At 44.6% G+C, this 27,198-nt stretch overlaps 1 protein-coding gene across 1 annotated transcript in view; it reads left to right on the top strand.

Annotated features, from left to right (window-relative positions):
- Positions 1–27,198, top strand: part of LOC144685734 (slit homolog 3 protein-like) — a 599,629-nt gene that overhangs the window by 506,396 nt on the left and 66,035 nt on the right. Inside the window, exons 28-32 of the mRNA XM_078550561.1 lie at positions 3,261–3,400; positions 12,543–12,636; positions 14,706–14,843; positions 16,999–17,239; positions 18,899–19,029. Of these exons, the coding sequence (XP_078406687.1) occupies positions 3,261–3,400; positions 12,543–12,636; positions 14,706–14,843; positions 16,999–17,239; positions 18,899–19,029 (744 nt within the window). The remainder of the gene's footprint in view (positions 1–3,260; positions 3,401–12,542; positions 12,637–14,705; positions 14,844–16,998; positions 17,240–18,898; positions 19,030–27,198) is intronic.

Here is a 27,198-nt window from a genome sequence, read left to right as displayed (position 1 = left end):
GAAGCCACAATTTGATGTCAGTAGTTCCTGACCATTGTCTTGATCAAAGTCAATAAAATTGATAACGTTTGCTCTTGCATTTGAGATGTAGTATTGTTGAGTGCTCCTCTCCGCAGAGAGAGATGTATCTTAGTGGCGCAAGTACAGAAGTTCAGAATGAATTCCCAGAGTATTTGATAAAACCAGCACTCTGGGCCGGATTTTCGCAATTCGAGTTAGGTAGCTTGAGTCGGGAAATTTCCCAAATCAGCCGACCCGCCTCGGTTCAAAGCACCCCATCATGACCGATTTTCACTCCCAGGGTATGGATATGGCATAAAATTTGGCCCACCCTCCCCGAAAGCAGATCCTAGGAGGCCAAGGTCCAGGAGGGTGTCAAAGAGGACTGGCTAGAAGATCCACCATTGTTCTCTGGGACTTCACCCCAATTGTACTTAAAGCAGTTAGATCCTGTAGCATCCACCCTTCACACCTCCTCATCTCCCCACCAATTTGTCATACCCCCTCCATGCCAACTCAATGGCAACCCACCAAGTATCCACCATGGCAGACCCCAGGAGATAAAATAAAATAAACTTATAAAAATCTAAGAAAGGTCTCACTCTAAACACTTAATGGTGAACAAATCTCCTATTTATGAAGCCCATTTAAACCTTTTTAAATGTCAAGTGGTTAATCTCTTATAAAAACAAATAAACCTCTATTTATATTCCACATCAAAAACAGCTAATCCTCTAATAGTCTTTAAACTGTCGCTCAGATTGTGAACTCAGAACCCCCTGCTGAGATAATTGTAGGTTTAGAAACTCAGCCAAGCTTTCATAACAACATCATAATCTTTAGGGAAATGTCAACAAGCACTGCATAAACAGATGCTATAACAGTTGGCCTGTCAATCAAAGCAATCCCACACTTGTTTTTTAACCAACCTCTGACAATGGCTGGGATTTTCCACCACGGGAGATTTGGTGGCCCAGTTAAAAGTCCATTGACTTTTGGTGGGGCCGGATGATCCCAGCGGTGGGCGGGGCTGGAAAATCCCACCCAACATCTGTCATTTTTTTCCACTGTTTAAACAGCAATAGATTTTTTTAAAAATTCAGATCATGACAATTAAACAGACTTTATCCACCATTCATGAGCATTTACGTTTACTCCATGAATTCATTGCTCCCACACTGTGGGTTAAGGCCTGTGCACAGCTAAAATGGGGTCTCAGCACTGAGTTCAAATGGCCTTGCTGAGTTCGGGTCTCCTTCCTTTTGAATCACGCCCCACCCCCTTTACCTGACTGGCAAAAATGGGATATGTTGGAAATGGGGGTGGGACTTCAGCATCCGGGTCCCACCTGCCATGTTTAAAGCAAAATCTGGCCCTATAGATGATGTCAGAAATTTATTTTCCTTTTATGGGAACTGGAAAAATTTTGTCAAAAGAAAAATGTTCCTTTGCAATTCAGTTTACAGCTTAAGAGCTGTAGTCATTGTCCAGGAATTGAGGGAATGACTGTTGTTGGGCAGGATCAGATTCTTTCATAGCAAGTGGAATCATCAAAAGTAATTCGTTCTTGAGATTTGATTTTAAATTATTTTAAATAAAGTGAACTACAAAGTAATGCTAATGTTACTGGCACATCAAAACCATATCATCATTACAATGGATTGGATCTTCTATATTGGGGTAAAGATTTGGAAAACTTCTCCCTCCCCAACTGTGTTTTTCCCTGTGAATTTGAGTGATAATGACTATAATGTCCTTCAATGAACTTGCCTTTTCACTTGCAGTATACCACATTAAATTCAGTGCAAAACTACTAGAAGAAAAGAACTAGATCAAATTCAAATTTGGATGCCAAGCACCAATGAGAGTCACCCAAGTAGGTAGCCATGTGTTTGAGTTACATCATGCCAGCTCTAGTACACTGCCTGGAGTTTGCACAGGATCTCAGAAACAAAGCTCTCAGACTTTTGTTCCAGAACTGTTTTGGATCTTAATTTTCATGAAAGATAGTGAGTGAGTGGATGGTATTGGGACCTATAAATGTAAATTTATTCTGCTCCTGAAGTTTTGGATTTTTCAGTCATTCTTTTTTTATTAGGAGTGTAGGACTTCGCTTTAAAGTGTAGAGTGACTAGAAGATAGAATGATTTAGCACACACTCTATTTCTTCCCTGGGAATTTACTTCCTCTCCTGGAGAGCTGTAAGGACTCCAAATAAATTGAATTTATAAAACCTCATCCCAAATCTTAATGAGTGTAAGCTACCCATAGTTCAGCACATACCGACACTAGATTGGCAATGATAGGCTCTCACTCAGATTCTGTGGGTTGACTTTTGTGCAAAGTGGAAGCGACACATCCTGAGTAACCAGAACATATAAATCTTTACTCTGCACCTAACTCATGTTATATCTTGAACATGGGGCAGTGTAGAAGGAGCTCTGCTTTGCGCCTAACTCAAGAGATGTCTATTAAAGCTAGGCAGAATAATCTGTCTTCCTTCTGATAAAGCAGTGAGGCCTTGTTATGCCTTGCCTGGGAACAAGCTATGCTTATTCAGTTGGGAAAGCCCTATTCATTTTGGAAACAGCAGGAGTAAGTTGTCAGGTGTCTCAACTGGGGTTGGGGTGGGGTGGGGGGGGCATGATTGAATTGCAACCCTATGAGCTATTTTCCAGAGAGGATGGGATTGGAGATGAAGTCCTCCAGTTATCCAGAGAGAAAGAGGAGAACACAGTTGCTGACTTGATTGGGTGTTTCTACTGAGAGGGGCAGCTGAGGGCTGAGTGCCTTAAGAAAAGAACTGACCATGTATGTTTACAGTAACCAGTTTATAATACAAGGAAGTTCAATTATTATGCCCTAAGTCATGCTATTGTATGATTAGATATTGAGCAGTAAAATTTAACTCCTGTTTGTGGAGGCCCAGTGTTGCTTGACCATTGATGCTGAACCTCAAAATATTTCAAGGCTAGACCTGAAATCCTCACCTGGAGATCTTTGTCTCCTGCCTCTGGTCTAAACTCAAATCCAAATCCAAGATGAAGAGATGAGTATCTTACCTGTGACAGTATTTGGTTCATTTGGCCAACTGGAGAAAGAATGTGAAGTTTATAGAGTTTGAAAAGGGGAAGGACAAGGTGATAAGGATATTTATAATCACATCCTCACAGGTTCCCCATCCCATTTCTTATTGCTACTCGGTACTTATTTAATAGAATCTTAATTTTTTATGTATTTTAAAATTCTTTTTGTTCCAGGTGCCTATGTCCTGCAGGCTTTGAGGGACAGGTGTGTGAGGTAAACCCTGATGACTGCGAGGATAATGACTGTGAAAATAACTCCACATGTATCGACGGAATCAATAACTACGCCTGCCTCTGTCCACCCAACTACACAGGTATTGATTGTACTGAAGCTCAGGAAAGGGTCTACAGCACATGGGACTGTTACCCGTTTAAAGGTCTGTTGTCCTCTAGCATCCATCTGTGCAATATGAAGCCACACAAACCAGAAGCTCCCAGGATAGGTTGATCTCAATAGCCCTGAGCTTAGGAATGGGGAGCCTCAGCCACGTTCCTAGCTCTGGGTTCCTATTGAGTGTCGCTTGTTTGAATGTTGCACGCATGTGGGCTTCAGATGAGAACAGAAGTGGGAGCAGCCTTAGTTTGGATGTCCCTTGTATTAAAATAGGCTGCAGAAACTCTCCATCTAGGCTAACACATGAAGAGTAGCCACGTAGGAAAGATACTAGAATAAGGATGGTGCCATGGAACATGAACTTAGCAAGATTCTGTGATTGGGATTGACTATGGGCGACCGGTTGGAGAACTGGCAGGAGCCCCACTTCATTTTTCTCTAGGAGGCCCAATGCCAGGCCTCCCATCCAACTAAGTCCCCATTAGGGCAGAAATCGCACTCCCCAAAACTGCTGGCCAATTGTGCAAACTTTCTACTAAGCCCTAAGCTGATATCTGTACCTTGTAGAAAAGGCATCAAAAGATAATTAAGAAAAGGCTGTAATAAAATGCATATTCACAAAGAAAACACGGGGTGTTTCAAGGCACTCTTTAAAATTCTCTCCAGAGTGTTCTGTGATTTCTAAGCTTTCACAATGCACCCCACATGTGCATATCCTTTTCATCCTTGAGAGAAGGCATGTGGTTCCCAGGCAAGGATTATCTCCAATCTAAACCACAAGGGATGGAGTCTATAAAATGGATTAAAATCAGAGATCAAATGATTGGGATTTACCTCATTCTAACCAGATCAGACACAACCCAAACTCCACAGGGAGTCTTATCACTTCAGCCTATGAACGCACAGGCACAAAAAGCCCTCCCCTGGGTAAACTGATGTAGATTTCATGATAAGGAGCCCAAAGCCTCCAAATATTGGCTCTTTTCATGGAGACATGGATATTAAAATAATTACTCTGCAACCCTGCATGTGTGCCTTTGCTTGATTTTCTAGGGATGCCTTCAATTCTGAACTGGCACAGTTCTGTTCTAGTTAAAACACAAAATTGCCATTAATTTGTCTTGATGAATATTGCCCCTAGTTCAGACTGCCCTTCCCAATGTGTGCACATGGTTACCTTTAACCTCAACATGAATGAGGTCATTCTTAAATAATTGTAATGCTGGGAGTTGGTGTAGCAGAGTCTTTTGAGACCTCAGCAGGCGGTTGTCCCTGCCCTTTTGCAAGCTGACCCAGACCCGGATAAGACTTACGGGCCATGGCCAGTGGTGGAACCAGTGACTTTTTGGTGGTGATGGCGGAAGAGCTATAACCTTGAGGGACAACGGCTGCTTACAGGCAGAGGATTCTTTGGGAAGAGAACACATGAGGAAGGCAACGGGAAACCACCTTATGTATTTTTCCATAGTCAAATCACTCATTGTTCATCGAAATTGAAAATAAGAGGCTCTGATGAGCAACTGGAGAGGAAAACGCAAGACAGTGAGGCCTGTAAAAATGAGCAGAAGATCTGCCCTTCGGCAGATCACCATTACATAATGCAGGGAGTGAGCCGCAGATCCTGTGGTGTATCCTTGGAACATTAATGAAAGCTAAGTCACCTGCCCTTGAACATTTGCTAGAAGCTTTGCTTATTTCTGGTACAGACTATTGATATTGAAAGTAAGGGCCTGTATTTGCATAGTGCCAATATCATATCTTTTAGGATTTCTTAAAGCACTTCACATGACTTGCTTTTGAAATGTAGTCATTGTTGTTATGTTGTCAATCACAGCAGCCAATTTGCTAATAGCAAAGTATCACATACAGCAAGTGAGATAAATAACCAGTTAATCAGTGTTTAATAGATGTTGATTGAAGGGGGAAAGCTATTTTTCTACATATAGTGTCATCAGATCATTTTCATTCACCTTTACAGGCAAACAGAGCCTCATAATGTCTCACCAGAAAGACAGGCAAGTAGCAAATTGCCTTGGGCCATCATGCAGAATGGGCCTATTACATGCCCCACCCGATATTTGAAGCCAACGAAACTGAGGGCAGAATTTTCCCAAATTTGGGCAGTGTGGTAACGGGCAGGAAAAAGGACATGCCCGCCAGCCACAAGGGTGGGTTTTCATACCATATCATCCCATTCCCAGCCTCAGTAATAATGCATTCCCAGGAAACACGCCAGATCGCTGGTGGGGCAGCCTCTGATTCACCCGCCTGCTGTCACTTCAGGCCTTCAGTAAACCGGGCACCATACTTAAAGGGTTCCCCTGCACAGATCTAGAAATCTCTAAGGCAACGGAAGCTGCTGCAAATTCATGGCTGCCAAAAGGAGGAAACATGTTGCCCCCAAATTTAGCAACACCTCCCTCGGGCACCGCTGGATGCAGTGGAGGCACGTCACAAAGTCCTCTACCCCCACTCTGGGCGAAGACCAGAAAAATCACCAATCCAGCATGGGAGGCGGAGGCAGTGGTGGTCTGCGCCAACACCCTGCAAAACAGGGCGGCCATCCAGTGCCAAAAGAGGATAAATAACCTCCTCTGTTCCACCAGGTTAAGTCACTTCTCATCAGTCTCAACTCACACACTCACAAACCCATCACACATCCACAGGGATCTCACTCACTGTCAGTTCAAGGGACATCACTATTCACTCTCTCATACACACCGTTTGCCATGCGAATCGTGTCCTCATCATATCCATGGCACCACTCACCACCCACACATGCCAGGCATCCTTCTCATCTGGCTTGGCAGGCGTCCTACTTACTCTCTTTCCATCTCTGTTCATGCAGGAGTAACTGGCACACAAAAAAGGGAGAGTTCGCAGACTGGTGGAGGAATGCCTGACATCAAGGTCCTCACAGATTTTGAAAATGGAGTCATCCAGCTGGCCAGTGACGATCTGGACCATTCCTGTGCTGATGGTGAGGTTGGTGGGGCTTAACCAAGTGAGGATCCAGCAGTGCAACATCCATCAGACAACCATGCTGTGAGTCAGTTCCCCTGTTCCACAGTCACCTGCCATGCACTAATTATCTCTCCTTGCTTTCACAGGCACATCTGGGAAGCATCCGAGGGGGTCCATGAGCCCAAGTCCTCGACTCAAGCTCCGTAGGCACCTCAGAAGAAGAATCTGATGACCTCCTAATTGAAGTCCCGTCACAGCGCTCACCAGCGCAGAGTCACACACACCTTGGTGGGACCTAGTTCTAGAGTAGCCTCAGGGTCACAGTCTGGTGAGCACGTCGCACTGTCTGATGCACAGCAGGTGGCGGCAGGAACTTGTCAGGTTTCTGGCACTCGGAGGACTGCTGGAGCCTAGAAATCTGCTGCGACCCAGTCAGATGAGGAGCCTCTGGACTCGGTCACACCTCAGTTGCTGGAGCTGCAAAGGCAGGCTCGGGAACGTGAGGAAGGGATTTCCGCTGCATTCCCCACAGATTGCAAGGCACAGTGGAGGTGATAGCACCAGCATGCCAATGCACCGAGGTCAATTCTGGCAGAATGACGGTTGCCATGGAGACCTTGCTCCAGCACTTCACTGCTTCACTATTGCAGGGGCTGAACTCCATCACTGATGTCATAGTTGGCTCCAATGGCCTAAATGTGAGAGGGGAGTGGGGCAGCTCAATCTCACTCCCGCTTCTCCTTCTCCTCAAGGAGTTAGCCAGGGGCCCTCGGGCACCCATAGGTAGGAGGATCAGGAGGCGCACACCCCAGGGCCATCCATCCAGGTGACACCGGGACTGTCCGGCCCATCTGAATCCCCTCTTCCTGTGACCCCAGCAGCACCAGTTTCACAGGCTGAGGAGGGTGCCACTTCCGCACAGCAGGACACTGAAAGCAAGCCGGGTCCCTCCAAGTCTCGACCCTCCAGAGGATACCTGCCAAGGTCATCACAGACAAGGCATAGCAGTCAGTAGGCTGCCTCCACCTTCGCTGTGGATGTCGGGGGAATCACCAAGACATAGTGGCAGGGTTAGGAAGGTTAAGAAGTTGTAGTTACACAGCCTGGGGACAGGTGTTAATCACTTGTACATAATATTCACTATTGTAAATAAAATCCCAAGAATGTCTCCTTGCCTATAGCTCCTTGTTATAATGAGCAGTATTCGTGTTCCTCAGATGTGAAACCTTGGTTGCTGCACAAGATAAAGGCAGGTGTCTCAGCCCAGGGCCTCTTCCCCGTGCTTTGTGTAACCTTGATGCCCTTGGCAAGTGATGGTCACACTCACTTGGACACATTACTGATGCCTGCACCTCAATGGTGCTTGTCATTGCTGTCAGACTGTCGTGGGCAGGCGTCACAGAGTGCCGTCATTCTCTCTGTGTGCTCTCAGCACCTTTGAGGTGGGACTGGCCCCCCGATCTTGTCAACATCTGTGACCAGTGACGATGTGCTCCTGAAGGGATCAGGTGCTGCAGGCTGACAAAGGATTCGGTGCATTTAAAGTTTCATGGCTGGGTCTCCATGATGTGATCCTGATCACAGAGTGCAAGCAAGGTGACCTCAGCCAGACAGGAGTCAGGCATTCACAGAGGCTATGTGAAGATCTGTGGAGTGTCCTTACTGCATGTCATCATCATCCTCCTGGAACCAAGCGACTATTAGGGCCTCCTCTGTGTTACCGTGACATGAGCTTGAGCACTAAGGTTATGTGCACTGCCATCAGCCACACAGGAATCAAACGTTCACAGATGCAAGATGAGGATGTCAGGACTGTCCTCACTGCATCTCGTCATCATCCTCCATGGATCTTGCGGCTATGAGGGCCTCCCGAGCGCAGCTGCCTCATCTGGCTAGTGCGATGGCTTCATCACTGGCGTCCTCGCCTTTGATGTCCACTTCATCGGAGGAGACGTGCAGTCCTCCATCTCCTCCCCAGCCAGGTCCTCCCCCCATTGCAGCACCAGTTTGTGGAGCATGCAGCAAGCGACAATGATGCACAACACCCTCTGGGGACTGTATTGCAGTGCTCCACCAGACCTGTTGAGGCACCAGGATCTCATTTTCAAAATGCCTATTGTTTGCTCCACCAAAGTCCAGGTCGTAGCATGAGCCTCATTATACCATCGCTCTGCCGCAGTCTGAGGCCGCTGCAAGGGCATCATCAGCTACGTCCTCTGTGGGTAGCCCGTGTCCCTGAGGAGCCAACCTTGCAGCCTCACTGAACCCTGGAAGATGTCAGGGATCTGAGAGCTGCTAAGGTTGCAGGAGTCATGGTGCTCCCTGGGACTTGTGCGCATAACTGCAAGATGCATTTGTGGTGGCCGCACACCAGCTGAACATTCAACAAGTGGAAGCCCTTGTGGTTGATGTAGTTGACTGCTTGGTGCCATGGAGATCTAAGCATTATGTGAGTGCAGCCAAAGGCACCCTGCACCTGTGGAAAACCAGAGACCTGCGTAAATTCCAGCGCTCTTGCTTCCTGGCTTGCCTGATCCAGGTCGAAATGCACAAAGTTCTGTGCCTTCGTGAAGATGGCATCCATGATCCCCTGGATTCACTTGTGCCTGGAGGCTTGCGAGATCCCGAACAGGTCACCTGTGGAGCCCTGGAAGGAGCCACTGGCTCAGTAAAAACTGAGCGCAGTGGTCACTTTCATGGCCACTGGCAGTGGATGCCCTCCATATCTCCATGGTGCCAAATCCTGCAGCAGGTGGTATACGTGACTGACCAGTTCCCTTGACATGCGCGGTCTTCGGCGCCACTGGTTCTCAGTCATCTGTAGGAAAGACAAGTGCTGTCTATAGACCCTGGTTCTAGTGAGGCACCTATGAGCAACGGCTCACTGTGGATCTTCAGCTGTGTGCGCAGCAGGCCCTGCCGCCCCTTCATTCCAAGCCAGGAACCTCCACCACTGTCGTCGTCGTCTTCTCTAGCCTCTGTACGCCGGAGGTATACCGCTAAGTCACCAGGCTCCATGATGCTGAGGCTCTCCTCCTGCAGGATCAAAGAGAGAGAATGTGTGGGTTAGCATAGGTGCACTAAGAACTTCTCTTGGTTAAGTCTGAAGGCCCCTTCACGCATACCCGAGATTGCTGGCCACCACTTGGATGGCCAGTGTGTCGTGTGCCCATTGGCTGTCTGAAACCCCACCCACCTCCACCCCACTCCACTTGACCAATTGGTGGCAGTTTCAGCCTTTGGACAGCATGCTGTGCTCTCAGCTCAGGTGCAGGCATTCTCCTAACCCACACTGCAAGGCTACACTATTAATTTGAACCATAATGGATACTAGTCCAAACCTTAATAAAGACATTGCAAGAGGCTGTGAGCACCTCCACCCGTGACTGCACCATGGCCACCTTTCACAAGGGGATTCTACAGCTTGCCCAGTATTATGATGCAGCCAATGGTAAAGGCTGAGTTGTTCAAATCCCAGAGGGAAACTTTAATCAACTATCATAGCTTATTTTTTCAATTTGTATGTTCTGAGATGCAGGCTTTGAATTCAGTAGTAGTAAGACCATCGAGTCTAAAGAGGTTTTATAAAACTAAATTGAACATTTATTAATACAAGAAAGATTGTAAACACATACATATGTCTACAAAATTTCTACTATAATAACTACACAAATCCTCTCAGTTACACCCCAGTTAAGGCAACAGTAAATCTCACAGATTTAAACAGACACCTGGCAAAGCACACCCTGGACAGTCGCATTCAAAATGAGTTTCTTTCAGCTCTGGGTCCTTGCAGACAGCAGCTTGAGGCTTACAGGCTGGGGGCTTCTCACACTTGTTGGATCTTAAAATGCCTCTACCTTACACACAATCTCCTTTCTCCTTTATATATATATCTTTCTCTTTGAATGTAAATTTCCCATTGTATCACTAGGCTTTTAACTTTACCACTTCTAACAATAACATCCTTTCATCCCACCAATTTTATTAGTAAGCTGGGAAAAAATAAACACATTGCTTGGCATCTTCTAGCTAAGTATAAGATTTCACCCGCCGTCTTTTAACAAATGCAAATTTACACTTTACCTTCTACCCTCTTTACTTTTACCTAATTAGCATCTCAAAACTACTATACATCAAAGCAGCTAGACTAGCTGCCTTTAACCCAATTAAGACACACACAGACACAGATCACACTAGAACTCTATTCTTAAAAGTAATTTCCAATAACATTATAGACATTAATATCTCTTCATGACACTAATATCTCTTCATGACACCCAGTCAGCCAATTGCTCTGCAGCCCCCTAAAAAGCACATTCATTTACAGTCTGCACCCGAGAGGTAAAAAGCTCTGGAGCATTTGGTGGCACTTCCGTGCTTTTGAGTTGCTTCAGTGGGCAGGAAAGCATCAGATGCCCGACTCCAAACATGTTAATGAAGCTGCAGCTGAATGGTCTCAGCTGCGGAAGAATGCTCACTTTTGGCAAGCTTTTTCAAGTGTGTGGCCACTTCCCTCACCCCCATCTCCACCCCCCACCCCGCCCCCACCAGCATGTGCTTGAGTATTTCCTTCAGTCTGTGCTGCCTTGCCCCCAGCCACCTCCCCCTCCCCCCCACCGCCTCCAGCCTGACCCGCACTGGAGCCCTTGTCTCGGCACCACACTGAAAGCCAGCTGGGAACAAGTGACTTGCCTGTGCTCCCCGCGAATTTGCGGCACGTCTTCATTGATGTCCTATGGGTGATGCTTGCGAGCGCTGCGCAATGTTGTGTGCACTCACCTCTGAGTTCCTCTCGAAGCTCAGGTCACCAGGTGCACGCCTTTTAAAGGCAGTCGTGAGGCACGCCGTTCTGAAGTCACGCCAATGTGGGCAGTAAATTTGACATGGGTGGTGGGGGGGATGATTCCAGCAGGCAGGGCTTATAATGAGATGCAAATGTATTAAAATGGCATTCCCAACATGTGGTGGCAGGAAACGCAGCCCACTATTGACAGGTGGAGCGGACGATCACAAACTGGTCTCACGACGGCGTAAAACCAATTTTTTCCCTTCTCGCCACATTGTACCCCCAGCTCACCATGACGCCTGACGCTAATGGAGCCAGAAAATTTCAGTCGGGTGGGGAATTGAACAGGCAGCCAATGCAACACTACCCATTTTGTGCAAAAACCCAAGAAGAATTTCCAGTGTAATGCTCTGACAGTTAGTGCACAGGAGTGTCCGCGCAGAAAATGGGTTTAAGTCCTAGAAGTTTACTTGAATCCATGCCTGTCTGATTTCGAGCACTACCAACTGAGCCAAGCTGATATTCCATTGAGCTAGTTTGTGTTCAGTGCCTGCTACAAACCGGTGCTGTCTAGAATACACTTGCGGTAGGGAAGCGGGAAGACAGAGTTGATTAGGAAGGGATAGGTGACTACCTTCTGTGTTTTTTTTGTGTCAGGCAATCCAGTTGTTTTCTTTTTCAATGGCTGTCTGGCAATTTCTAAAATGTTAATCAAATACTCAAACACTTTTTAAAAAGGACCAACTTCCCCACTTTGCTTGTTTTACACTGTGGAGACTTAGTATCTAATGAAGTTACTTGACTTTGCAGTGAGATCTTATCAGTAAAAAAGGAAATATCAAGTCATGATCTTGCCCTGCCGTAATCCTTGTCCTGCTCCCTGATTAATTTTGAAAAATAAATCAAACAAAGAAATGACAAGTGGTATGTCGGTGGGAAAGAGGCCAAAGGACTTCTTAGCTGCTGACTTTTCAAAATTGGCAAGCTTGAGTTATTGACAGAGATTACTTAAGTGGCGCTGCAGGTACATAAGCTTCATCATTAAAATCATCCCAAGGCTGTGAAGTACCAGTGCTAACTTTCTGTGATATTTAATTACCAATTATTGTGGAAATGCAGCAATTTGTTGAAACGCAGAGGGACGCTGAGGGCGAAATGTTGTGTTCACGCAGCTAATGGTGGAGCGATGCAAATTGTCGAGCAACTGGTGGTGATTCACAATTTACAGCATATCACTTCCTCACTAGAAATTGCTGTATAATTTATATACTAATAATAGCCTGCACGTTAAATGTGCTGTTGTTTCGCTGCAAATTCTGGCCCATGAAGCTATAACATCTCCGGTGACCTGCTACTTCTTTCTCCATAGGTGAGCTATGTGAAGAGGTTGTGGATTACTGTATCCCAAACCTTAACCCCTGCCAGCATGGCTCCAAATGTATCTCAAAGGATAGGAAATACAAGTGAGTACAGGGTTTTTATCATTCTTTAGAAGTGTTTGGGTCATATGAATCATTTCATCAATTTAATAAAGCTTAAAAAAATTAAATATCTTCTTTATTTTTTGCCATCTCCTACTTTCTTTTCCAGCCTGACTAAACAACTTGTATTTATGTAACGTGTATCAACAAGACATGCCAAAGTATTTCACTGCCAACGAAGTACTTTTGAAGTGTAGGCAAACATAGCAGCCAATTTGTCAAATGCAAGATCCCATGAATAAGAAAAGGGGTGAAGGTCTAGGGAATCTGTGTTACAGTGGTGGTGTTTGAGGGATAGAAGTTGGCCAGGGCATGGGAAAACTTCCCTGTTCTTTAGATTACCATGGGATCTTGAGCTGGCAGGCATGACCTCAGTTCAATATCTCCACCAAAAATAGAGCACTTCTGATACCTCAGTCAGTACTGCACTGTAGTGTCAGCCTGGATTACATGCACATGTTTCCATGGATTCAGAGAGAGACTTGCTTACAAACTTCAGACAATGCGGCTCTGTTACTAGCCTGTTATATACACACACACACACACACACACACACACACACATACACTCTTGCAGAGCAGCCAAAGATGTCTTTCTCTCTGATTTTCCTTCTCTCTGCTTAAGAAAGTATCCTTTCTCTACTCTGCATGTTGCCATGACTGTGATTAGGAACTTACTCTGGTACTGTGTGCCACTGCACCATCTTTCTTATGATCGCCAATGTGATTACGGAATGTTGTAACATCAATGGATGTGAAATTGCACCTGAATGGGGTGAAAAATTGGTGGTATCTGATCTGTGGCCTGTTATACGCACCATGGACTTGAACAGAATTGAATTTCGAGTTTGTGGTAAAATGGACAGCTAAGGAACTTCTCTGCATCCCAGCCATTTTTTTCTAATTCCATCCCCAATGTTTTCAAATTAAGAGAACACATTCCCTTCCCCACCACCCAATTTCTTGTCCTGTGCTGGTCCTCCCTCCTGCCTGTCCCAACCCCTGCACTGTGTGTTTTTCCAACTCAGGTGTCAAGCCATGAGCTCTGTAGCCAGGACATTGCCATCTGTCAAGAGGTACATAAAAGGAGTTCAATGAAGCCTTCCCATCAAATCTCCTCCCTCCTCTACCCCAGGGAACACAATCCTCCTGCTTGGGAATTGGCTAAGAATCGGAAGTCAGGTTAGTGAGGGATCAAACTAATGTTCTAGTTCTCTGGTGTTATATTCTGGCCTCCAGTGTATGACTTTTCTCCAGTTTCCTCTCTTCCCCTCCTTGTTTACAGGTATCAGTCAATTCTGCTTTTTTTTGAGTCACATAGAAGCATGGGAGAGCAGCCTAAGATGATTTCCCTCCCAGTTGCCCATCTCGCCCCATGGGGACCACCTTGCTGGGCTTTGGTTCAGCAGGTGCTGCCAGCCCTCCAGCACCTCACCCAAATAGCCATTCTTCTTGTATGGGCCTAGACAGTGAACCTTGGGAAGTTATTTGCTTCGGAGCTGACCCTGATCCTGTTTCTTCTCAGTGTCCACACAGAGGCCTTCAATTTGGGGACCATTTGATTAGAAGTTGGGGAGATGGTGACATAGTGGTAATGTCACTAGACTAGTGATCTAGAGGCCCAGGTTAATTCTCTGGAGATATGGGTTCAAATCCCACCAAAGCAGCTGGTGGAATTTAAATTTAATTAATAAATCTGAAATTGAAAGCTAGCCTCAGTAATGGAGACCATGAAACTATCACTGATTGTCATAAAAAAAATCTGGTTCATGAATGCCCTTTAGGGAAGGAAATCTGTCGTACTTACCTGGTCCGGCCTACATGTGAATTCAGACCCACAGTAAGGTGGTTGACTCTTAACTGCCCTCTGAAATGGCCTGGCCAGCCACTCAGTTCAAGTGCAATTAGGGATGGACAACAAATGCTGGCCTTGCCAGTTATGTCCATTATCCCATGAAAGAATAAATTAGCTCAGAGTGCTCTCGTTGCAGCATGTAGTGTCATTTCACTTTGTTGGCAGTGAATTTCTCCAATCTTTCCCATTTCCAACAGATGTGAGTGCTTGACTGGCTATACTGGTGAAAACTGCCAAATTAACTATGATGACTGCATGGAAAATAAGTGTCGGCATGGCGCACAGTGTGTTGATGCCATTAATGGTTACACATGTGTCTGCCCCACTGGCTTCAGGTAAGCAAAGAGTTTTTCTGTTGGGACAGAGCAAAATTGGGCTTCAAGCTATATTAGCTTTCTGTTATATTTAATTTTTTTTTTTTTGCTGATGTCCTCGCTCCAACTGAATTCTTGTCAGAGAAATTATAATGTTCAGGTTTCTGTCCTTGGCAATCCTAACTACAACAGTCAATCCTTTATTAGTCTATTTCTGGAGTGTGTAATATGTGTTGGTGTGTGTTTGTGTGTTGTGTAAATATATATGTATGTGTGCCTGCATGTGTGCGTATGTATATGTGTGTGTTTGTGTATGTGTGTGTTTGCCTTGTTTCCCAAGAGGTACTGTTTCCAGGACATAAACAGAAGTATTTCCCTCAGAAGGTTGTGCTCCATAGGGACAGGGGCCTTGACATTGACCATTGACAAGAATGTGAATGGGAAGAGCATCAGAAGCAGGCCTGAGGAATGACAAGGACACCTTGAATGGTCCATCTCACTAGATCAATACAGATTTGGGATTGCATGTGGGACCTCCCAGATCTCCCTCTTTCTAATGCTTTTCTCAACTGAGTTATTTTCTAGGCAAAAGTTTGCTCCTTTTGTTGTTTTCTGTAAATTTATTTTATGCAATGCTCTAGTCTGACTTGCGGAGGAAAAGGAACAAATCCTAAACCCCGCACCCCACCACCAACCCACACCCCACCAAACCCCATTTTCAGTTACCAAGAGCCATCAGGAACCAGTCCAGATATGCTTCTTCTGTCCTTGTCTCACGCCGGCAAATTTTGTAGACCCTGCTTAGCAGTTCAATATGAGTAGATGGAGCAGGAGTTGAATCACTTTCCACCAGTGCTCCATGCCACTAAACGCACCTCATGCATTCACTGATCTTTAATGTAGCTCATTCGTGACCCAGAGAGTAAGGAGACTCGCACTTCTTATAAAATCTTAGAATCAGCAGCAGTTATTCCAGCCTCCAATCAAGAATACCGGAAATAATACCAAACTGCAAGCATCTTTTGATTGAAATGGTATTATGGTGGCATAGTGGTAATGCCACTGGGCTAGTAATCCAGAAGCCCAGAATAATGCTCTGGGGACATGGGTTCAAATCCCACCACAGCAGCTGGTGGATTTTAAGTTCACTTAATGAAATCTGGAATATAAAGCTAGTCTCAGTATTGGAGACCACGAAAACCATTTTCGATTGTCCTTTAGGGAAGGAAATCTGCTGTCCTTATCTGGTCCATCCTACATGTGACTCCAAACCCACAGTATGGTTGACTCTTAACCGTCGTCTGAAATGGCTCAACTAGCCACTCAGTTATAGCAATTAGAGATGGGCAATAAATGCTGGCCTTGCCTGTGACAACTACATCCTATGAAAGAATAAAGGGAGAAAAAAAAGAAACTTCAACCAGTGCATGTGAAAAGCATCATGGTTGGCCACGCTCAACATTCATCAGCATTGTTTGTTCTCATTTACTTTCAAATTGTTGATTTTGCTGGCATAATGTCTGACTTTTCTTGTGTGTGTGAAGTGAGGAACCAAAGTGCTAAGTAGAGTTTACATGGTCACAGCCTGAGCCGATAGATGACATTACCAGATTTTTTCATATATGTCTAACTTTATAATACATTTTCCATCATAGGTCAGTGTCTTTCATGAAGATCTATAACTGTGAAGAACAGATCGATTACTCAGCCACATGTGTGTTAAGCACCTCCAAAAAAAAAGCAGCACTTTACAAATTTTTTTGCCTGAAGTCAAGCATATGATTAGTCACAGCAATACTCTCATTATATGCAAAAGCATTATTCAACTCTGTACATACAAGGACTCCATTTGTAAGGACCAGACTTTAAACAATTAGACATACCTCCTGTACATTGTAAACAGTAACCATCCCGGCATTGATGCCTGTGGAACCCCACTAGTTATCTCCTTCCACATTCATACCACTCGAGGTGCATCCACCCTCTCTGTCAGAACAACAAGCATCTTATTGCTTGGCATCTGTGTCTAAATGGTTCCACTGTATAGATCGTTTTTGAGAAAACTTCATTATTGATCTCAAAATGATGCTGTTGTCTCCAGTTAGCTCCTTTTGATTATCATCATATTTATACTTCACCTCATGCTGGGATGTTTGTACCCTTTTTGTTTCTGCAGCGGACTGTTCTGTGAGATCCACCCTCCCATGGTCCTGCCCCGCACCAGTCCCTGCGACAATTACGACTGCCAAAACGGTGCTCAGTGCATCGAGGTACACGGCGAACCTGTCTGCCAGTGCTTAGCTGGCTTCGCGGGGCAGAGGTGCGAGAAACTCATCACCGTCAACTTCATTGGGAAGGACTCTTACGTGGTGCTGTCTGCCTCCCAGGTCCGGCCGCAAGCAAATATCTCACTTCAGGTAAGGGTTTCAACGGTTTGACCTTCAAGTCCCAGAGCTATGTAGGTACTGATTAGATGTAGATTGCCAGACTCTGCTCCTGGATTCTGAGTTGCTGGCCGTGCTTATGTTCTTATGAGCAGACAATGCTCCATTATACAGATTCAGTTTTTCTGGTAAATCGTTCATCACATCGGTGGGCAAGAATATTGGGCACCAGCAGCCCAAGATAGAGGGCTGACTATCCATAAAGTGTTGTCTTGTTTTGTGAGTTGATGAGGCTCACAGTCCCCAGACCCTGATCATATTAGAGGCTTACAGGAATGTGCAGCACAAAGAAATGGTGTTTTTCTTTATTCGGGAGAGCATTGGCCAGGATCAGTGTTCCATCCTGTTCCCTCTCAACACGCTTCTCCTGAAACATTCATTCCAAATGGGTGCGTAATTTCGCATTATAGGTTAGCCCTCTAATTTAAATAATTTAGGAACATAGGAACACAGGAGCAGGAGTAGGCCATCGGCTCCTCGAGCCTGCTCTACCATTCAATAAGATCATGGCTGATTTGGTTGTGGTCTCAGCACCACTTTCCTGTCTGCCTCCCCATAACCCTTGACTCCCTTGCCTAACAAAAATCTGTCTAACTTTGCCTCGAATAAATTCAAAGACCCAGCCTCCATTACTTTCTGGGGAAGAGAATTCCACACACCAACAATCATTGGGGTGAAAAAAGTTTCTCTTCACCCCTGTCTTAAAAGGGAGACCTCTTATTTTTAAACAACGCCCCCTAGTTTTAGTCTCCCCGACAAGTGGAAACATTCTCCCGGTATCCACCCTATCAAGTCCCTTCAGGAGCTTATATGTTTCAATAAGATCACCTCTCATTCCTCTAAACCCCAATGGGTATAGGCCTAAGATAATACCTGTTTATTCAAGACCCCAATTTCTTACATGTGTTAGGGGCACATAGTGTGCCCAGTAACGCAGCGATCCCATCCCTTTTGTGATTCATTGTAAGAGACGTTCAACACTGATTTATTGGCTTCATAGCCTTTAGACATTGTGTTCATCTGAATGGCTGTAATGACATCAATAATAGGAATAATAGCTTGCAGACCATTTGGATGATAATCAGGCTGATGATAAGGTGGGAGGGATGTTGACGCAACAAGAAATTGTATCCAATTGTAGACAGTTTAGGATTCATTATGGCATTTTTTTGTATGTGTTTTGCTCATCAAGGGATGAAAATAAAACATTTTTCACTAAAGACTCTGGACATTCATTGTCAGCAACAGGAACCTCCTGCTTGATATGGCATGGTCCAAATGTAAACCAAAACTTCCTCTGCCTTGACCCACCATGGGATAAATGTGGAGTAAGACATTCTCTATAACCTCCCCACTCTGAGGTCAGTTACAGTATGAATTAGGTATTGAATTAAGTTCCCTCTACAAAGATTCCCCGTTCGGTAGGCTATGGGTTAGATGCTGGATACCACCACCAACAACTAGGGTTGTTGTCTGTCCTTTTCTCCAGGTGTGTTCTTGTGTGATCTTGGGAAGGCAATGAGCAGAGCACATAAAATGGAAAGCAATAAACAGGCTAAAAAATGGGACAGAGATGCAAAACAAAGTGTACTTTTCAGGAGACCTAATTAAATATTGTCCCTGTGTGGCTAGGTTGCAACTGACAAGGACAACGGTTTATTGCTGTACAAAGGTGACAATGACCCGCTGGCTCTAGAACTCTATCAGGGACATGTTCGGCTGATATATGATGCATCAAGCTATCCCCCTACCACTGTGTACAGGTGAGTTTCTGTCTGCCCAATTCATGTAAGTTGACTTCAGGTGGCCAATCGCAGTTTGGCTGGCGAGGGCAGAATTACTCTCAAGAAGCTTCTAGCTGGCAGGATTAAGTCATAAAATTGTTCAGAGTTGAAGTGCCTTTTACTCAACAGGGTGAAGCTATGCTTTATTGCCATTGCCTTCTTTCCATTGCCTGAGCCCCGAGTGCAAATGGCAGGACATGCCAAGAGCTGAAGGCATAGTAGGGCCTGTGGATCATGGATCTACGAATGTGTCTTGATTGAAAGCTGCCTGCTCCATGACAGTAAATGCAGGGTGCTGGCCCAACACATTTGTACCCTGGGGTCTCCATGCTAGGCAGTGGGTCTGAGAACAAGCCATGGTGTAGAATGTACCATTGGGTTCTCACAGGCAGAAGAAAAAGCTGAAGAGGTTAAACAGGTTAAGTGTGTGGATGTAATGTTTTGAGGTTAAGCACCAATTTCATTGAAACTTTGCCTTTAAAATGTCTCCAAGTTGTAGCTGTTAAACTGAAAGAATTGATATATATATATATGTAGTATATGAAGTATTTTATGTGTAAAAGCTCCACTTTATATAACACTGTACAAGCATGCCATTAATACTGATTACCATACACTTGAGCTCATTATACAGGAGCTGCCTCAAAGGTGACAGTTTGGGTGGACATCTGCCCTCATCTGTCAATTTGTAAATGTCACGATGACAGCCATCTGCTCCCCGATCAGATGCCTTTTATAGATTGTCCACATCCAGAAAGGCTCAGAGCAGGACAAAAACAGCGTGAGCTCTAATTACGTTATATTGATAAAGGAGGAGGTCGTCACTCACGGTGACATCTCATTAACATAAGATTAATGCCTTCATACCTGCGTCGAGCCCTCAACGCTGAAATTAATTCCATTGGTTAATGCGTTACCCTTTTATTAAATGTCGCACTGTTATCTTGTTAGCTCAGTGAGAGAGATGGAGCAAGATTTAAATACCTGAGTCAAATTAAATTAGAACTGGTAAGAAAAGCAATCAGACATCAGGTTCCCTCAAGCTAGGGAATAGGTCTTAAAAACATAGCTCCCAATAGGCTGATCCAAGAAGCTTTTCATTAAATTAGGGCACCCAGTTTCCTGATGAAAGGTTGTTTTTGAATTCAGTAAAGGTTTGCATACATTCTTAGAGAATGGCACATGACAGGCTACATTGAATAATTACTTGCAGGAACAAACAGGCTCCTACAGTGTTCTGTTCATTCCCTTAGCACTGCCTCAGCTTTTCCATAGCCTCTGATACCATTCAACGTTCCATTCTCTCCAAATGTTGCTCTCTGTTGCATTCTCAAAGCACTGTTCTCCTCCCTCAGGCGGTATGTTCAGGGACAGTGCCCTCCATCTGTCAGCATACTGTCAACTTCAAATCAATTCTTATCAATTCAAGATCTAGTGGTTGTTAAACCTTATGCGCTGTCAGTTCAAGGAGTTCTCCAACTGTCCTGCTGTTACTTTAAGCAGCAAGCTTTTTGCTTAAAGTAAAATACTCAACAATTCCATGGAAACATTAATGGGGACCAAAAGGTTCTTGAAGTCAATAATAATTGTTAGAGTCCAAGATTGAGAGGTGATCTAGATTCTGGGCTGGATTTTTGCTACCGAGGCAGGTAGCTCGAGGCTGGGGGATTTCTCAACTTCAGTCTTAATGGGTCACACCCATTTTTCGCTCCCGGGAGGCCGGGTGGGATAGAGTCAGCCCATTGACCCTGGAAGCAGATCCTAGGTGGGTATGGGAGCAGATAAAGTGAGTGCTGAGGTGTGCTTGTGAGAAGGCCCATCTTGATTCTCTGATACTTCATCCTAGCTGTTTTATAAGCTGTTAGGCCCTGTGGCCCTCACCCCTCACACCCTCTCCACCCCTAATCAGCATGCCTACTTCATGTCAACTTCTGCCCCTCACACCTCTATTTCCCCTCAAACCCCACCAATGCCACCTCAATAGCTACTCACCCAGTATCCACCATGAACAGACCTCAGGAGCCACGTGGCGAAGAAAAAAAAACTTCTAACAAAATACAGCTCTCACTCATACATACTCGATAGTGAAAAAAAACTTCCATTCATGAAACCCATTCAAAGTTGTTAAGTATCCTCAAGTGGTTAATCTTTTATAAAAACAAATTTCTATTCAGACTGCACATCAGACAGCTAATCCTTTAAAATCCTCCTTAAACTATCAATCAAACTCTGAATCGAGAACCCCGTGCTGAGATTGTAGCTTTTGAAACTCAAGTGAAGCATTCATAATAGCCCTTGGGGCAATGTCAACAAGGAGCTCTATTGAAACTCCACGACCTAATTTATTTTCTCACCTTCACCAAAAGGCCTGTCAATCAAAGCAGTCCAGTACAGGGTTTTTTTAAACGCTCATCTGCAGCTTAAGTATGATTCTTTTTCATGTTTAAAGAGCGGAAGATTTTAAAAAGCTTTGGATCATGACACTTAAACAGACCTTATCCCCCTTCAAGAGCATTTACATCCACTGCATCAATTCATGACTCCTATACTATGGGTTAAGGCCCAAGCAACAGCCAAAATGGGGTCTGTTTGAATTCAGCACTAAGTTCAATCGGCCCTTCTGAGTTCGAGATTCCTTTCTCTATGAATCAAGCCTCATCCCTTCCACGTGCTAGTAAGAATTGGATCTGTCGGAAATAGGGGTGGGAGTTCACATCAGCATCTTACCCACCATTTTTAAAGGTCTGTAGAGTCAGGAAGACTCCATGAAAATATGGCCCTCTGTCTTTAACGAAGGGGCCTGGATGGAAAGACGCTCTTTGAAATGTGCCTTCTTGGTGAGCCTCCCCAGTTTTAAAAAAGTGCAGAAGGCAACAGCAATTCTTTGAAGAATTTGATGATCGAAGTAAATGACTACTGTGTTCTATGTTATACTGCTCTACCCTTGCTCTGTAATGATCCAAGATGTTCCAGTTTAGGCTAGTATGCTCTTATTCGGTAATGATCCGAGATGTTCCAGGTTAAACTGGTATACCCTTACTCTGTAATGAGCTGAGATGTTCCCAGGTTAGACTGATATACCATTACCCTGTAATGCAACCTCTATATTTAGGATGGAGAGGTGATGCATCTAAACAAGAATGTTAACTGTTTTAAATTGGTGCACATCTGATTAACTATAAGAAATCCTAATTTGCCAGAATTCCAGTGGGTTCTGTTTAGATGTGGCTGTTTCTCAACAGAGAAGAAAGCCATATTGTTTTGATAGCAGTGGCTGGAAGTGACTGTCAGTGGTGGCTGGGTGGTGTACATTTGCCCATTGTGGTGGGTTAGTTGCTATGTGTTTGTTTTACTTGCGGTTCTGGTGATGTGTGACCATTTCCCCCTGAGCATATGTGAGTCAGTGCTTGGCACAGTTTGTAACAGGAGGGAGGGACAGGAAGGGAAGGGAATTCCTTATGCTATTGTGGGTTTAGTATGTACCAATGCCTGTTTTACCAGTAATTGATGCTCTTTTGGTCCTTGGTGTGACTTAATGTGTTCGATGCTTGGTGGTCTTCTGGTGGATATCTATCTAGTCGCTGACAGCTGAATGGATGGGTGGGGTGTTATGCTTCCTATCCATAATACTTTCTGTACATAGTACATTTGGTACATAACTCCCCTTTCCTGGCCATCTAGTTGAGGAAGTGGGAGTTATGTACCCAATCTCTGCTAGTCTTCCTGCATTGTGCACCTACCCCAGCAAGTCTCCTCAGTTCACCTGTTGACATTTTTAAATCCCAAATTGCGTGGACCCTTGAAATATGGTTTGACATGGCCTTTTAAAAAGACTGAAGAAAGACTTGCATTTATATAGTGCCTTTTATGGCTTTAGAATGTCTGAGAGAGCTTTACAGCCAATTAAGTGTTTTTTTTTCATTGTAGTCACTGTTGCAATGTAGGAAATGTGCCAGTCAATTTTTGCACAATATGATAATGACCAGATAATCTGCCTTTCTTTTTAAGAAATGTTGGTTGAAGGATAAATAATGGCCAGGACACCGATGACAACTTATTGCTCTTCTTCAAAGAGTGTCATGGGATCTTTTATGACCGCCTGAGAGGGAAAATGGGACCCCAGTGAAACATCTCATCTGAAAGTCAGAACTAACAAAAAGGCAGCACTCCCTCCCCAATATTTGAATGTGACCAGTGAGTAGTACCCTCATCTCTGAGTCAGTATATTGGAGATTCAGTCCCGCTATGCTGACTTAAGCGCACGCCCCCACAGTGGTGAGGGAGTGCTGCATTGTCAGAGGTGTAATCCTTTAGATAGGAAGGGATTTGCCTGATCTGAAAGTTCAGGTAGAGTTAAAGATCCCATGGCACTACTCAAACAAGAGTTAATACCCTGACAACATTGTTCCCTCAAGCAACACCACCAAAAGCAAATTGGTAGGTCTTTTGTGTAATCACTCTTTGTAGAATCTTGCTGTGCACCAAATTTCCTACATAACTAAAGCCTCATCACTTACAAGGAATTCATTGTATGTAAAGCATGTTGAGGTATTTTTGAGGGCTGTAATAAGTTGCTATATTAATGTAAGTCTTGGGGCTGGATACAAACTCTAAGACATGGCAAGTGTGGAGTGGGGGGTTAAGAGGGTGGGTGAGTGGTGTCGGGAGGGCGGGGCTGGTTTGAGGCCAGGGTTTCTCCCAGGGCCCGATTACCATGTTTTCATCTTTGTATTCCGGCCGCTGTCAGCCAGTTTGCCGGGGGAGTGCAATATCAGAGGCACATCTGAGGCCAAGAGATTGGAGGGCCAGGGCAGATCGGAGGCCGAGGTTAGGGGGAAATCAGAAGGGGTGGGGGTGTGTATTGAATCACAGGTGGTTGGTGAAGCATGTGTATCGGACCTAGCAGGTGTATGGAAATACCCTTACCTCTTTGACCCAGCAGTCCTTGCTCCCCTTTGCACTCCAAGTTTCACGAGGCCTGGAAAACTTGGCAGGCCTAGGTAAACTTTAAAATGGTGGTAAAGCTGAGCCGTGCAAGGTCATTATAATATTTAGATTGCCAGCACACCCACTGGAAGCAGGTTGGTTGCCCCCACCCTGTCCCGTCTCTGTTAAAACTAGAAGGGGGGAAGGTTCGAGGTGGATTAGGCAGGGATTCAGATTTTTAACATTTTAACATTCCACCTGGCCCAAACCATGCTATTTTCAATGGTTAAAATTCACGCTTAGTGTCGGTCTAAATCACCATCAGTTTATTCAGTTTATTCATTTTAAAGTGGAGGTTTCTGACAAAACTTAATCAAAAGCAGAATTCTAGCAAACAAATCCACAGTAAACTGACTATAAGTTAAGTTAGTGTGGTCACAATGTTTGACTGAAGCCTGCTGTTGTGGCAGTGGCGGGAACAGTTAATCCTCTGCTGACATAACCTGGACATGCTACATTAATGGTAAGTGACAGTATTGTGGAGCCACATAATAATACTGCAGCATTGAAAAGTGCCATTGAGGTGTAAAGTAGGTCAAGAGCTATATTGACTTCAACATGAAAAGAGCACGCACGTCTAACTGATGGAAGAACATAAGTTTGTTAAAGGGGCAGTGTCGTTGTGGGAAAGTGGCAAATCTCATTTTTTCTGATGAGGGAAAAGAGTCATATATTATTTTCACAATGGTGGTGTCACGCAATAGTGACTCAGTGATTTCACTTCAAAATGACCCAGCAATGTCATGTGACAATGACACCATGGGGCTTCTTGAAAATGACTCAGTGATGCTGCATGAAAAGCGATGGCCCCCAAGAGTGACTCAACTTTTATCATCACATTGTGCGCCGATAAACCAATAGAGGGAAGGAGAAAGAAGTTTACCAAACACCTTTTCATGGACGTGTTGCCCCATTTAGCTCTGCCCCTTGCAGCCCTCACAAAGGCACTGACTCAGAGAATGGTCCCACAGGACCTGTCAGCTCTCCATTCCCTCAGCCTTCATGTGGGTGTCGAAGCAGTGAAGGTCAACATATTCATCAATTGTGGAAGGCTGCACAGCCAAGGATGACTTTGTTGCACCCTAAATATTGCCTGCTGAGATTAATTAACTCAGCACAAAATGGAGATTTTGTGAATGAATGCTTTATATGACTTATTGCAATACAGCAACACCTTATCTATATAGGCTGGAATTTTATGGCCTCGCCGTGGCGGGGATGGGGCTGTAAAATGCAGGGAGCCATTCTAAACTCCTTTGACTTCGGCAGGACTGTAAAATCCCGCTGTCATAAAATTCCACCCATAGTGCCTATAACAATAAAATGTCCCAAGGCACTTCGCAGGTGCATTATAAAACAAAATATGGCACTGAGCCACATAAGGAACTATTAGGTTACATGACCATAAGCTTGAATAAAGAGGTAGCTTTTAAGGCATGTGTCATGCTCAGTAAAGGCATACCATATTTATAATGGACTGTCTTCATTGTAGAATTTTCTGCAACTGCCTTTTCTTTTAAAAATGAGCTTTAAAAGGCTGCTAAGATGGCTGGTGAGGGGCCGGTGACTTTTGAAGTTTCTCCATAAACTCAGAACTACCTCAAGTCTCCGGAAAGTTCCTAAGTGAATGATTATAGGTGCAGTCCCTCTCTTGAATGAACATACCAAGATGAAATCATTTGTGGAATGGTTTCACACCCCCTATTATCTGTGGACATAACCAAAACTCAAAATCTTTGGAGTCCTAGACCCACTGTCTCCGAGGTTGATATTCGACAAAAGAGAGCTGCAGAAACCAGTTAATCCAAAGTAGGTGTGAATGGCCACCATCAATCTCCCTCTGTTAGGTAATGGCTTCAAACTTCAGGGTCCGAATTTTTCACTCATCGGGCCCATGCAATCGGCGGGCCCGGGAGCAGGTAAGAACCCGTCCCTTGACCGTGATTTCACGCTGGCTAACCAACTAATGGCCAGCCAGCATGAAACGCGCCCCGAGAAAGGCTCAGCTTGCTGGTGGGGGTGGGAAGAGGGTGGGCGCCAACGCCACTGCGGGTCCTGGTGATTACTTCCACTGAGCTCCCTGAAGGCAGATAGATGTCTCAGGGAGCTGCAGACCACCAAGTTATAAAAGAAAGCACAAAAATGCTGCAAAAAATGCCCATGCAGCACAATCAAGCACCTGAAAGCATACCTAATTTTAAAAAAAGTCCCCAGATATTTCTTTTCATTTTAAATCCTAACGGAGATTTCATACCACCCTTGGATGAGGTTTTGTCAAAAGTATAAAGCCCGCCTGGCCGACTGGCTCATCCACCTACTGTAAGGTTGGACGGGCCATGAAAAATTGTTTACAATTGGGCCATTAATGAGTTTAATTGCCAGCTTATTTGTCGGCGGGCGATCTTCTGACTTTTACGCATGCCCGCTGAGCGAAATATCGCACAAGTGCAATATGACGTTGGGACGCTCGCCCTACGTCACCTTGCACAATTTTACATCTGTTTGGGTCAGGCACATGCCTGCCTGCCTGCTGGATGCAAAATTCTGGCCCTGATAATTCTGGGTGGACAATAGAAGCATTGATCATGTGATCACCTCATAAAAACTGCCCTCAGATAAGGGATCTTATTGCCCCAACAACCAGGAAGAAACCACTCTGCAAACCACATGGCAAGAAACAGCAGCAACAAAGGCAGCAACATCTATGCCTTAAAACTGGAGACTGCAATGTCATAGGATCTCCCAGCCTGTTCTTTTTCAAGCCCACTAGTATGGAAACTTGACCTCTTTGTAAGAAGACTACAAGTCTTCAATTAAAACTGACTTTGTGACCTGCTGAAAATAAATCTCTGAAGGAATTCTGTAATAATCCTAAAATATAACTCTGGCTATTGAATCCACTGGCACCGCCCTTCAGGAGTGAAAATATCTTCTTCACTGGGCTTGCCATGTATGCTTTCTCTTAACATGAGCTAAACGTGTGAATTACAAACTATTCTTTTGGTTTCGACTTGTAAGAGTGCACTATTCTATTTAACTGTATTTTTCTCGACTGTGTGTGAGTGCCAAGTGACTGACATAGTGTTAGACTTTTGGCGTGAATGAGTGAATAAATAATCCTCTTTATTTAAACCCACAAAAACCTGCTGCTGGTTATTCAAA

The sequence above is a fragment of the Cetorhinus maximus genome, chromosome 10 (assembly GCF_964194155.1).
Source record: "Cetorhinus maximus chromosome 10, sCetMax3.hap1.1, whole genome shotgun sequence".
NCBI lineage: Eukaryota > Metazoa > Chordata > Chondrichthyes > Lamniformes > Cetorhinidae > Cetorhinus > Cetorhinus maximus.
The sequence above is the reverse complement of the archived record's forward strand: the minus strand, read 5'-3'. Positions and strand labels throughout refer to the sequence as shown.